General features: G+C 39.4%; 1 protein-coding gene and 1 long non-coding RNA gene across 2 annotated transcripts; both read left to right on the top strand.

The window, feature by feature from the left end:
- Positions 1-6,468: 6,468 nt before the first annotated feature.
- On the top strand, positions 6,469-7,990 carry LOC106093019 (uncharacterized). The gene is made up of 3 exons (XR_001222281.2): positions 6,469-6,632; positions 6,706-6,793; positions 6,859-7,990. It is a non-coding gene; the product is annotated as an uncharacterized LOC106093019 (long non-coding RNA).
- A 345-nt stretch (positions 7,991-8,335) lies between these two features.
- LOC106093017 (zinc finger protein 431) lies at positions 8,336-10,171 on the top strand. Its single transcript, XM_059369080.1, has one exon. The coding sequence runs from the start codon at positions 8,336-8,338 to the stop codon at positions 10,169-10,171; it is 1,836 nt and encodes a 611-aa protein (XP_059225063.1).
- The last annotated feature ends 4,509 nt before the right edge of the window (positions 10,172-14,680 follow it).

The following is a 14,680-nucleotide window of genomic DNA, read 5'->3' as shown; positions in this document are numbered from 1 at the left end:
GTTTCGGGTATAATTAATTGATTCAATCATTTTTATACCCTCCACCATAGGATGGGGGTATACTAATTTCGTCATTCAGGTTGTAACTCCTCCAAATATTCGTCTAAAACCCCATAAAGTGTATATATTTTTGATCATCATGAGATTTTAAGTCGATCTAACCATCTCCGTCCGTCTGTCTGTCGAAAGCACGCTAATTTTCGAAGGAGTAAAGCTAGTCGCTTGAAATTTACCACAAATACTTCTTATTAGTGTAGATTGGTTGGGATTGTAAATGGGCTATATCGGTCCATGTTTTGATATAGCTGCCATATAAACCGATCTTGGATTTTGACTTCTTGAGCCACTAGAGGGCACAATTCTTATACGATTTGGCTGAAATTTTGCATAAGGTGTTTTATAATGACTTCCAACAACTGTGCTGAGTATGATTGAAATCGGTCCATAACCAGATATAGCAGTCATATAAACCTATCTGGGTTCTTGATTTCTTGGGCGTCTAGAGGGCGCAATTCCTTTCCTATTTGGCTGAAATTTTCCACAACATGTTTCGATATGACTTCCAACAACTGTGCTGAGTATGGTTTCAAACGGTCCATAATCTGATATAGCTGTCATATAAACCGATCTTGAATCTTGAACCACTAAAGGGCGCAATTCTTATCCGATTTGGCTGAAATTTTGCATGAGGTGTTTTGTCATGACTTCTAACAACTGTATTAAATATGGTTCAAATCGATCCATAACCTGAAATAGCTGTCATATAAACCGATCTGGGATCTTGTTTTCTCAGAGGGCGTCATTATTATCCGATTGGATTGAAATGTTGCACGACGCGTTAAGTTTTGACTTCCAACAACTGTGCTAAGTATGGTTTTAATCAGTCCATAGCCTGATATAGCTGTCATATAAACCGATCTTGAATCTTGACTTCTTGAGGCACTAGAGGGCGCAATTCGTATCCGATTTGGCTGAAATTTTGCATGAGGTGTTTTGTTATGACTTCTAACAACTGTACTAAGTATGCTTTAAATCGGTCCATAACATGATATTGCTGCCATATAAACCGATCTGAGATCTTGACTTCTAGAGCCTACAGAGGGCGTAATTATTATCCGATTTGGCTGAAATTTTTGTACAACGGCTTCTCCTATGACCTTCAACATACGTGTCAAATATGGTCCGAATCGGTCTATAACCATATAAACCGATCTTTCTATTTTACTTCTTGAGCCCCTTAAGGGTGCAATTCTTATCCGAATGAACTGAAATATTACAGAATGACTTCTACAATGTTTAGAATTCATTTATGATCCGAATTAGACTATAACTTGATATAGCTCCACTAACATAGCAGTTCTTATTCATTATTCTTTGTTTGCCTTAAAAGAGATACCGCGACAAATGCGATCCATGGTGGAGGGTATATAAGATTCGGCCCGGTCGAACTTAGCACGCTCTTACTTGTTACAATTTTTATTACGCCTTTTTTTTTTGTAAATTTTTGGCATCACTGGTGGTGGGCATAAAAAATGGGTACATTTAGCTAAAAACTTGAATCGGACAGCATTCATTCATAAGTCAGAAGATCGTCCCTGCTGCTTAATGTAATGTTCATGGGCAAATTTAAAAATTTACAGTAGAGCCGATTTTTGGAGTTCGCCTTGTACTTTTTTTCCTACTTTTATATTCCATTTTTTCTACACCTATCACAATTTTGTTACGCCCTCATTTCTCATTTAAAATATAATCAAAGCTTCCCATAGCATTATAGAAAAAAAATAACTTTCACTTTTATCCGTTAACAGATTTTCGTCTACACCTTACGTTAATGGCAATTAAAAAAGGGTAGCCTACATCTAAGATTATTTTTATAATTATTTGTCGTTTTGATCCTTTTCCAAAGCCAATGCCGCCTGCAGCTGCTTAAGGAAATCCAAAGTAAAAAGCAGCAGAAAAACTCTTTTGGAAGCGATACCCCCAAACACAGATGTCACAGAGCAGGCTGTAAAGTTCCTAGAAATGAAGCACATTCATTGTGAACCACATACAAGAAATAGGTTTTCTTTTCGGTTGAAGGAGTCGTTACTTGTTATATCAGAGCAATCAAACAGGAGGCGGAGTAGGTGCGAGAAGGCGTAAAAAGATAATAACAACAACATCAACAACAGCAATAGCAACAAAACAAACTTGGAATAACAATTTAAATTGCAGCTGCGTGAATTGTTTGTCTTGCCAACTGACACCATACGTTGGCAAAGATACAGTCTGGCCCACGCACTTGTTTTATAGCCTAGGCGCAAGATGCTTTTGCCATTCTGTATCCAAGCCACCACATAGACATGATGTCCATGCAACAATAGAAGCTGGTATGGCATATAGCGTATATGCTAGCTTGGTACATGTTTAGCCAACAAGAGAAGTAAACGATGCTAGAAGAAGGTGGAAAAAAATTAAGGATTTGGTGTCTTACTTTGTGCATAGTTGCTAGGAGATTGCCTTAGGGCGATTACATTAGGGCTTCTGCCATGTGTAAGGCTTTATATAGCCTCAAGTATGTATTTGTATTGCATAGAGGAGGAACATCGCTGGATATTTTTGGCCAAGTACATCAGATGAACAAAGCCAAAACTAGTCACTGTTATTTTCTATCACCACTCAAACTGCGTCTCTGTTAGAGTCAGCGGAACATAATGTTCCTTTACATATCTATAGTTTACTCTTCAACAACGTTCCTCAATATACAGCACCATTTAATTGAGTCAGATTTAGCCCTAATTTTTATACCCTACACCACTACTGTGGTACATTGTGGTATTAAAACTTAGTCCATTTGTTTGTAACACCCAAAAGGAAGAGAGATGGACCCATTGATAAGTATATCGATCGACTCAGAATCACTTTCTGATTCGATTTAGCTAAGTCCGTCTTTCTGTCTGCCCGTCTGTCTTTCTGTCCGTCTGTCTGTCTGTCTGTTTGTCCGTCTGTCTGCCCGTCTGTCTTTCTGTCCGTCTGTCTTTCTGTCCGTCTGTCTGTCTGTCCGTCTGTCTGTCTGTCCGTCTGTCTGTCTGTCTGTCTGTCCGTCTGTCTGTCTGTCTGTCTGTCTGTCTGTCCGTCTGTCTGTCTGTCCGTCTGTCTGTCTGTCCGTCTGTCTGTCTGTCCATGTTAATTTGTGTACAATCTACAGATCGCAATTTTCATCCGATCGTCTTCAAATTTGGTACGGCTTGTTTTTCGGCCCAGAGACGAAGCCTATTGAAATTGGAAAAAGTCGGTTCAGATTTGGATATAGCTTCCATATATATGTGCGTCCGATTTGCAGTTATACTGCAGTCATTTGTTAACCGATTCTCTCGAAAGCAAGGCAGCAAGGGTTTTCTTATGACTCTCAACATTACTGGTGAATTTCATAGAAATCGTTTCAGATTTAGATATAGCTCCCATATATATGTTCGTCCGATTTGCAGTAATACTGCAATAAAATGGTCTTTTGTAAACCAATTCTCTTGAAATTTGGTAGGAAGGATTTTCTCTCGACTCTCGACATTACTGGTGAATTTCATAGAAATCGGTTCAGAATAAGTAAAGCTGTCATATATATATATCGCCCGATTTTCACTACTAGAGCCACTGCAAGGGCATTTATTGAACAATCTTCCCAAAAAATGTACAACGCTTTCCTCGACGATTTCCACAATATCCGTAAAGTTTGCTCCAAATCGGTTCAGATTAAGATATAGCTCCCACATATATATATTCGTCCGATTTTGGGAAAAATTGCAATAGAATGCTAATTTTCGAAATTTAGCAGGAAGGATTTTTTTATGACTCTTAATATTGCTGGTGAATTTCATAGAAATCGGCTCAGACTTAGATATAGCTGTCATATATGTATATCGCCCGATTTTCATTCCAAGAGCCACAACAAGCGCATTTATTGACCAATCTTGCCAAATTTTGCAGAAAGATTTCCCTATGACTACCACAATATCTGATTAGTTTGCTCGAAATCATTTGTCAACCGTAGTTATTACAGTTTGAGCATATTTGTTCGAAATTTGACAAGGAAACATAAAACGAGGTCCATCAAAATTGGTTCAGAAATGGATATTAAACAGTCGGCACCGCCCGACTTTTGACCTTCCTTACTGGTTTTATATAAGGGATTTAGTGCTTTCTGACATGTTGGGCAGTTCTTTGTGACATGTTGGGCAGTTTAATCTACACGGATAGAACAAGTAAAAGCGTGCTAAGTTCGACCCGGCCGAACGGTGGAAACCCACCAACATAGATTTTGCTAAAAAATTTTACAAAAAAATTTAGCTGTAGGGCATAATTTTATTCTATAAATCGGTTCAAATAGGCCGTACTTAACACAGTTGTTGGAAGTCCAAACAAAACATTATGTGCAAATTTTTAGCCGAATCGAACAAAAATTGCGGCTTTGTTTATATGGGAGCTAGCACATTAGCACAACAACAAAAATCTTCCCCCAACAAAACTACCTTGAGTGGCAAATGCCGTAAATTTAAATGTCATAGCGGTTTTAGAAATAAAATTTGTTTTACAAATTATCTTAACTTTTTCAAATGTGTTTTATATTTTTATTTTCATCATTATAGCACTGTTTTGTTGCTTATGTGTCGAATATCGGATCAATGGAACATCCGTTTAAGATTTCAGAAAAAATCACAGCTGTGTTATCAAGCCTTCGACATTAAAATTAACTACAAAATCAAAACAAAAATAAACAAATTGTACTCAGCCGTTCGCATGACCTCACCTTATAAGTGCATCCAGAGTCGTTTGCTCAAAAAACGTTTGGTTTGAACGCTTTATAATTTTCTGGTTATCAACTACACCACTACATGTGAACAACCCTATATAATCAATTTTCGTTGAAAGGTACCTTAATGAATCAGTCAAAGAAGTTGGCAACGCATGAATATTGGCTGTGTGTAAACAAATGCTGGAGCCATGTCCAATGAAAAATCTTGCTACTCAATAAAAAAAACATCCTGTATAATGTTGTTGTAAGGCCTGCATCGGATCAATCCGGTACGTACAACTGGATGCCATGAGATTGCTCTACAATGCAGGGAGCCATGACGTGAGGAGAAGCAAATACGGTACACTCTAATTTTTGTTATGGTATAAAACTCCATTACATGAGCAAATCAAACTGACAACTTTCGAAAGTTGTAAAGGCAAAAGGCTGATCTTAGACGTTGGCCCAAAGTCTAAAGCGTTTATTGCAATCTTTACATTCGTACAACGCCAACAGGGTCTCAGTCCCGAGTATAAAAATCATCAAAAGCCAAATACTTTCGTTACCAATCCGATGCAGTTCTTCATCGGTAAGGGCTGACGCCTCAGTGTACAACACAGCTTTGATTGGCATTGAAATGTGAGCTTCAATTGGAACTTATAGATTTACTCTTGTGTAGTTATAAACGTTAATTGGAATATTAGCCACAGAGTTAAGGACAAATGTGTCCTTAATCGTTGCTCTACAATGGAGGGAGCCATGATGTGAGGAGAAGCAAACACGGTACACTCTAATTTTTGTTATGGTATAAAACTCCATTACATGAGCAAATCAAACTGACAACTTTCGAAAGTTGTGATGGCAAAAGGCTGATCTTAGACGTTGGCCCAAAGTCTAAAGCGTTTATTGCAATCTTTATATTAGTACAACGCCAACAGGGTCTCAGTCCTGAGTATAGAAATCATGAAAAGCCAAATGCTTTCGTTACCAATCCGATGCAGTTCTTCATCGGTAAGGGCTGACGGCTCAGTGTACAACACACTGCTACAACTACAACAGCTTTGATTGGCATTGAAATGTGAGCTTCAATTGGAACTTATCGATATTCTCTTGTAGTTATAAACGTTAATTGGGATATTAGCCACAGAGTTAAGGACAACTGTGTCCTTAATCGTTGCTCAATCAAAAGAAGAGTTTCCTCGCTTTCTTATGGTATTCACAACACCTTTTGCCTAATCACAATATCCATGGGGCATTATTATTACGCTGAGTGCTCTTCAGGTGGTACTGTCCTGTTCGAGTGTGATTGCGTGTACATGATAACGGTTCTTGTTAAATACTTCTGATTAGTTTAAATTTGATTTACACAAGATCTCTTTAAGCAAACCGAATATTGGCTAAATATTTTTGAAAATAGATTTCAGTTCTTTTTGAAACCCCTTCTTACTCCAATTAAAACCTTTTTAGTTTCCCTTCATTTGTTATCAAAAATTGTGCTTAGAAAGAAAGAGGTTGATGGATAAAACACCAACTTACCTTGCTGAGGCTCACCTTAGTCCACATGATCCAGGAGTGATGCGTTTTAAACACATTTCTAAATACAAATATCTTTTGAATCAATCAATAACTAGTATAATATTATTAGTATGGCACAAATTTTTCCTGGAAGTCGTTCGTGTACTTTATTTACTAGCAGAAGAGAGTGCGAGAGATAGCAAATTTTGAAAAATTTCTACTGGGACTTTTTTTTGCCTGCAGAAATTTGCAACTTTGAACAGATGTTTTGTAAAGGTCAGCTGTTCTATGAAATGCAGCCGTTGCATGAAAATACAAAAGCTAACGGCAAAATGGATCAATAAGACAGGTAAGTAAAAAATATAAATATTGTTTATCGGTAATTATTAAATTTGATTCATTTTTATTTACTGTTAATGAAGCTCTATGGCCGCAGCTAGTGTTTAGGTACAGAAAACTCGACAAAAGAAGTTGTAATTTTACTTCAAGTCGGTTGTTCTACATTAGAAGGTAAGTGCAAAATTTGCGAAATTATTTGGAAAATCTTGACAAATTAAAACATTGTATCCTTCCAGACACCAAGAAAAGAGCAATTATCGGTTACTTAATAGTTTTGATGGAATCATCCTCATCGGAGAGCTTCGATGAAACCAACACCTTTCCTTTGAATTTGTTAAGGAGGGAAGATGCTGCCATGGGATTGAGTGGGTCTTGCTGTGCAGTTAAACAAGTGACGCACAGTGGGATTTGAAATATTTGTGCAAACTAGTCTGCCAATTGTGACGGATACAGATATCTTCGACGATAACAAAGTGTCCGTAGCCGCCACATGACCAAATTGAAGGTCCCTTAGCTTCACATCAGTGGTCGTAGCAATTTATCTAGCCACAACATCCAAAAGCATTAGATGGCTAGTCCAAGATATCTTTGTCAGCACAACAAGTGTACTTTTGTATACGGTGATGACATGTAAAGCAGTTGTAAGAAATTGTCCAACAAGAGGAACGGGAGAAGTAGTCCGTCATGCGTCTTGGCTACTGATGAGAGAAGGGAGATCGGTCTGTACGACTCCCCCTTGCTCGTGTACTTTTCAGGTCTCAGAGTGGGATCTGACAGTCCTATGCAGGCTTCGAAATGCATGCTGATGCTCGGAGAATGGAAATTGTCCAACGAGAGGAGCGGGAGGAGTAGTCCCTCATGCGTCTTGGCTACTGATGAGAGAAGGGAAATCGGTCCGTACGACTCCTCCTTGCTCGTGTCCTTTTCAAGACTCAGTAGCGGGATCTGACTGCCCATCTTCCAAATATCGGGTACTATAATAGTCTTCAGGTAGGCTGAGGACAGTTGTAAGGTAATCGACTGCGGGCAGATTCAGATTCTTCAGCATCAGTGTAGGTTCTGTCTGGAACCAGCGCTTTGCGCGACTTGGCGCCACGGATGATGCACGGTTGTTGTTTTTGTTGTAGCCGTGTGTTGTACACTGAAGACTCCATCGGGCCAATGCGGTACGTACAACCGGCTGCCATGGGATTGCACGGTAATTTGTGATGGCTCTCCAGCGGCACGGAGATCACTGTTATACAAATGGCTCCCCTTCTACCCTTTACACTCTTGGATCAATAAATTGACGTTTATTAAGGAAAATACCTCACAAGTATTGCCAGCATTTTTTATTCTAAAACAATTGTTTTCCTTAGCAAGCAAATAAAAAACCAACCAAAACAAAATCAGCTGTTTTTCTGCAAATTTTCCTGGAAGTCGTTCGCGTACTTTTGCTTCCAAATTTTTTAAAGAGAGTAAAATGGCCCTTACTGTCCTGCAAATTTTTACTGGAAAATTACGCGAACAGATCTAAAACCATACTATTTTAAACAAGGCTGTTTTTGGTATACAAAATGACATAAAGTACCAAATTAAGCAACTGTTTTCATGCACCCAGCTGACTGTCATTCATAGACATGCATTAAACGCAAACCTTAACTCAAGACGAGATCATTTATTTTTGACCGATGTAAAACATTTTATATCTTTATGGACATAGAATCTACCATAATGCTTGGCGAAGAAGATATCGCCATCAACTATCCCGTATACTTTATAGCAGGCGCAGAAAGCATGACGCTGGATGAAATTGAGAACTCCATCACACAAATGGAAACCATTGACATAGAAGCTGGGAGTTCTGATGAAGAAATTTCACTGTCCGACTTCGATGTGGTACTAGAAAGTGAAACACCACTGGATGCGATTGAGCCAGAGCTCGAAACAACAATTTCAATAGCAACGGACGACACCGGTGACCATGCCTCAATTAATGGCCAGCTTAACTTGAGGAAAAGGGGAAGAGGTTACTACACCTCATCCGAGGGTATACGCTATACAGAACGCGAAATGGATGAAACGATATCTCAGTGGATGCCTCTGCTAAAGTGTGATATATGCAAATTATTGGTGAGCAACTACACTCGTTTAGAGGAGCATTTTCTTTATGGACACCAAATGGAGAAATGTTACATTATATGTTGCAATCGCAAGCTTACACAACGTGTCATGATCGAAGAGCACATTCGTCGAATCCATTGCGATGGGCTTCCCAAGGATATATCTCTTAGGGGTACGCCTGTGAATGTGAACACACAAGAAATGCTGGAATTTGTACATCATTATATGCCCTGGATAAAATGTGATCTATGTGGGTGTGCGGTCACTCAATATGAAAAACTGAAAAAACACTTTCGTCTGCATCATCCTTATGAGAATTTCCACATATTATGCTGTCAACGTAAGTTTTCCCGGCTCTACAGTATTGCCGAGCACATACGCGTCCATATATCTTTGGGCTCCTATCAGTGTCACATTTGCAATAAACTGCATTTGTCCCGCAGTTATCTGCACTATCATTTAATGGAAACACATAGCATAAATTTGTATCCCACCACAAAGCACTTCAATTTGGCTATAACCGCCAAGGCAAATTCAGCCATAGCGCGAACGTCATTTGCCGATCTGGATGACTTCATAGCCATGTTCAGGGGAAAATTGGATTGCTACATATGCTCTGAGAAATATATTACATTTACCACATTACAGATACATTTTAGTGCAAAGCATCCCGACAGGTTCTTCTATGTTATGTGTTGTGGCAAAATATTTAGAACACGCAACGATCTGGAGGAGCACATTCATCTACACCTCAATCCGCAAGGCTTCAAATGTGACATCTGTAAAATGTATTTTATCAAGCGTTCACTGTTATTCAGTCACTATCGTACGCGACACCCATACTCTCGCACTGATGCCGTTAGAGAAGTTCAACAGAATTCCTCGGGCAACATTGACAAACTTATCAGCGCATGGCAGACAAGCGTGAAATGTGGTGAATGCAATATGCGTTTCAAAAAATACACTTCACTCGAAGAGCATTTTGCGAGGGACCATGCCGACGAGTCGGTGAGCATCTCCTGCTGCAATTTAAAATTAAAATCCCCCATCAAAATTGCACATCACATCCATATACACATAAAAGGTATTGCATCTTCACATGTGATGGATGAGTTTATAGCCGTCTGGAGGTCCACTCTGGACTGCGAAGTGTGCCAAAGAGCCTACAATACGTACAGCAGATTGGAAAATCATTTCGAGCAGTTTCATCCAGGGGAATATTGTCACATTGTATGCTGTCAAAAGAAGTTATATTCACGATTGGCGATTCAGGGGCATATCTTAAAACATCCCCTATTTCAGTGCAGATATTGCAAATACTCCACAACGAATAATTTAGAGTTCTGGGATCATGTTCACGAAGCCCATCCGGCCCAAACAAAAGTTCTGCCGCCCCAAGAGAGTCTTAATAGTACCTTGTGTAATTTAGTTCAAAATATACAATAAACAATTAAGGCCCAATGTACAATAACAGATTTTTATGTATGTTTTTTAACAAATTATCGATTTCTTTCTCCATTCTCTAGTCCTTTGAATGGAAATAATTCGGCGCCAAAATTGTATATCACCAAGAAAACGAAAAGACACGATTTAGAACCTTATCAAATTCATTAAGAATAAAACGGAAAACAAAGGAAAAGGAGCCTACACCAAACATTTTCAAATTAATGAACTACAGCGGCACCTGCAGGTCTACAATGTAGACTTATGTCTACATGTTGTACCTTATGGCAGCTTCGTAAACTGACAGTTACGTAATGAGCATGAACCGAATCGAATTTTAACTATTGGGTTGCCCAAAAAGTAATTGCGGATTTTCTAAAAGAAAGTAAATGCATTTTTAATAAAACTTGGAATGAACTTTAATCAAATATACTTTTTTACACTATTTTTCTAAAGCAAGCTAAAAGTAACAGCTGATAACTGACAGAAGAAAGAATCCAATTACAGAGTCACAAGCTGTGAAAAAATTTGTCAACGCCGACTATATGAAAAATCCGCAATTACTTTTTGGGCAACCCAATATTTTTGCGGATCGATCATTTGCAACTTTGCAAATGAAAATTTTTCCCATGAACATTCCACTAAGGAAAAGGGGTAAACTTCTCACATATCAATGAATGCAGTCCGATTCATAAAAGACTATCTTCTTTAGAAACTATTGTACACCAATTTTACAGAAATCTTGAACAAAAATACAGACAAACAAGTAAAAAGGCATTTAATTCGGCCGGGCCGGGTAATAAATGGAAGCAGTTTCATCAAAGGATAAAGAAAAGAGATTTTCGGCTAAGGGTCACGACAACAAATGACCTTAGCTTTGTTCGAAATAAGGGTAAGGGAGCGCTCGCTCGGCTACCTAAGCTTGAACCAATTTTTACAACCGATTGACAATGTAAGAGAGTCTCTTAAGGGCCGGTCGTACAACGTCCTAAGGCGGCATGCTACCCTGTGAGCTAAGTTGGCCTCCAAAGATGGAAAATAAATTTGCAAGAATAATCTTTCGATAAAGAAATGGAACAAATAGACTTCAGCAGTACCAGATTTCGACACCCATCAGGCCAAGGTAATGTTACTACACTGAAAGGTGTTGTTATTGTAGCAGTTTATTATTTTTTTCTATTCTTTAGTCTGCTTGATTCTGTTGAGTGTCAAGACCCAGAAACTCTGCGACTAAGATGGGGTGCGTCCACAGCGATCTGGGTCTGAGTCGAGTGGGTCTGGCCGGGCAGTTAAACAGGTGCCGTGTATCGCGCGGTCCCTGGTTACAATCGGGACATACGTCATACATATTTTCCATGTCGTCATCAATCCTTGCCCTGTAGGAATTGAGGCGGCTCCATCTGCCGGAACGCAATTGAGCCAGAACTACTCTGGTTTGCCTGGGCAAGGCCAATTTCTTCAGGTGCAACTGGAGGCGGTCGGAATCCATGTTAATGCTCGTCGAATGAAAATTCTCCTACGAGGCTCGGGAGGAGTCTTTGCTACTGGTGAGAGAAGGGAAATCGGTCTGTACGACTCCCCAAAACTCGAGTCCTTTCCAGGCTTCAGTAGCGAGATCACTCTGATCATTTTCCAGACATCGGGAACTATAAGAGTGTTAAAAGACAGGTTGAGGACAGTAGTAAGGTACTCAACTCCAGGTATATCTAGATTCTTCAGCGTCAGTGTAGACTGACTCCATCGGGGCCCAACGCCTTGGATGATTTGGCGTCACGAATGATATTCGTAACTTCGCCCGCGGTAAATTGTGATGGTTGTCCATCGGCTCGGATACCACGGATACGGCGAATAACTCGCGGGATGCACAACAAGTTGACAGTTGAACAACCTGGTGCATCTCTTCGGATCAGTCACGGGTATTTCGCCAAAAGTTAGGTCCTGTCATCCCGCCTTCTGGGCTTAGGGAGTGACTTAACAGTAGACCACACCTTGCCTACACCGGTGCCAAAGTTACATTGCTCCAAGTGTTTCAGCCACAAATTCCGCTTACGTTCGTTGACTATCCTGTTTATTTACAGATTCAGCTCGCTGATTCTGGGGTTAGTGGGGTCCATAACACGAATTCTATGACGCTCGTCTGCGAGTACCACTCCCTGCGCCGGGAAATTTGGCCGCACTTGGGGTATTCGACCGGCTGGTATAAATGATGTCTCGGAATTTCCTCTCGGCGACAAGCACATCAGTTCACCGAAGCGGCAATTGGAGTACTCTCTGAAACCTAATCGGAAGTATTAAGTCTTCTCGTTGGCCAGGACATGAAACTCTAGCTAGAAAAACATCAACCCAATTTCTTTTGATTATTTTTCACACAAACTTCTTCACATAAAGTCTCTGTGATGACAACTAGCCTTTTACCATTACTTTGCTTGAGTGTACATGGAATTCATAAGTTTATTTTTTCCATTAGCATTATATTTTATAGCCTCTAATGCTGTAGCCTCTATCACTAGGACTGATTGATTGATCTATGCAAGAATCCCCGACTTGACTTGTTTTTTTCCCCCTCCAGGACGTTTCAAGGCAATCATCCATTTGAGTATCTGGTAAATACAACGACTTCCACTTCAAATGAAATCTTCTTGATCGCTATCTATAAAAAGATCATTATTCAATGATGTGACATCCTGCCAGTGCGAGCTGCACCAAGTCACACCATTGTCCCCTTGTGCCTTGAAATTCTATTTAAACTGGAATTGCTGCACTTGAAAAAAATACCAAAAAAAAAAGAGGAAAAACAGATTACAAACAGAAGCTGCCACAACTCTTGCAATACAAACAAGTATTTAAATATTTTATGGGGTCCATATAAATATGTATTTTAATTGTATCGGAATGATTGGGAACGAATGGAAAATAGTTACGAAGCAATGAGGTGAGATGAGAACACATAATTGTGATACCCCAGCACTAAGAAGTGTTTAGATGGAAGTTTTAAAGGTGTGAATTTCGTGAAAAAGAAATTAAAGAAGAGAGTAGAAAGAAGGCCCATTATGCCCACATGCGAAAATGGTTCGTATCACGCAAAAGAAATTTTCGACAAGCGAAAATTCTTTTGTTAAAGACGCTGGCCTTTGTTTGCGAGGAAAGTACATGTTTCTATACCCTCCACCATAGGATGGGGGGTATACCAATTTCGTCATTCTGATTTAACTACTCGAAATATTCGTCTGAGACCCCATAAAGTATATACATTCTTGATCGTCGTGAAATTTTATGTCGATCTAGCCATGTCCGTCCGTCCGTCTGTCTGTCGAAAGCACGCTAACTTCCGAAGGAGTAAAGCTAGCCGCTTGAAATTGTGCACAAATACTTCTTATTAGTGTAGGTCGGTTGGTATTGTAAATGGGCCACATCGGTCCATGTTTTGATATAGCTGCCATATAAACCGATCTTAGGTCTTGACTTCTTGAGCCTCTAGAGTGCGCAATTCTTACCCGATTGGGATGAAATTTTGCATGACGTGTTTTGTTATGATATCCAATAACTGTGCCAAGTATGGTTCAAATCGGTCCAAAACCTGATATAGCTTCCGATTCTCTAGAAATTTTGCAGTAAGAATTTTTTTACAACTCTCGACATTGCTGGTGAATTTTATGGAAATCGGTTCAGATTTAGATATAGCTGTCATATATATGTATATATTGGGTTGCCCAAAAAGTAATTGCGGATTTTTCATATAGTCGGCGTTGACAAATTTTTTCACAGCTTGTGACTCTGTAATTGCATTCTTCCTTCTGTCAGTTATCAGTTGTTACTTTTAGCTGGCTTTAGAAAAAAGTGTAAAAAAAGTATATTTGATTAAAGTTCATTCTAAGTTTTATTAACAATGCATTTACTTTCTTTTAAAAAATCCACAATTACTTTTTGGGCAACCCAATATATCAGCTACGTATTCTACTCTAAAGTATCTCTTATTTGAGACCCATATTGCAATGGCCAGCAAATACTTCCTATTTGGGTGGTCTTATAAGGTGGGTTGGCCCCATAGAAACCTTTTCCCGAGTATTGATATCAGATTCGTGTGGTACTTCCAAAGACCTTTAATTTGAGCCCCATATTGCTATGCTCGTAAATCTGTGCTCTTTGGGGAGGGGCGGCCCCCAAAACGCTTGGTTCCACATTTCGATATCATACTCGTATTCTACACTCAAATACCTTATATTTGAGTCCCATATTGCGATGGTTGGTAAATGAGTCCTGTTTGGGGGTGTTTTTAGGGAGGTTTTAGGGAGGGGTGGCTCCCAACGCTTGGTCGCACATTTTGATATCAGATTCGTATTCTACTAAATACCGTAAATACCTTTTAGTTGAGTCCCATATTGCCATGGTCGGTAAATATGTCCGATTTGGGGGTGTTTTGGGGGTTGGGGTGGCCCACAAAATACTTGATCCCACTTTTGGGTATCAGATTTGTATTGTACTCTTAAATACCTTTCATTTGATTCTCATATT

Source organism: Stomoxys calcitrans, chromosome 1 (assembly GCF_963082655.1).
Source record: "Stomoxys calcitrans chromosome 1, idStoCalc2.1, whole genome shotgun sequence".
Lineage (NCBI taxonomy): Eukaryota > Metazoa > Arthropoda > Insecta > Diptera > Muscidae > Stomoxys > Stomoxys calcitrans.
Note: the sequence above shows the minus strand (reverse complement) of the source record. Positions and strands in the feature narration are given on the sequence as shown.

Coding starts and splice junctions, on each gene's coding strand:
- LOC106093017 (XM_059369080.1), top strand. CDS start 8,336: ATGCTTGGCGAAGAAGATATCGCCATCAACTATCCCGTATACTTTATA.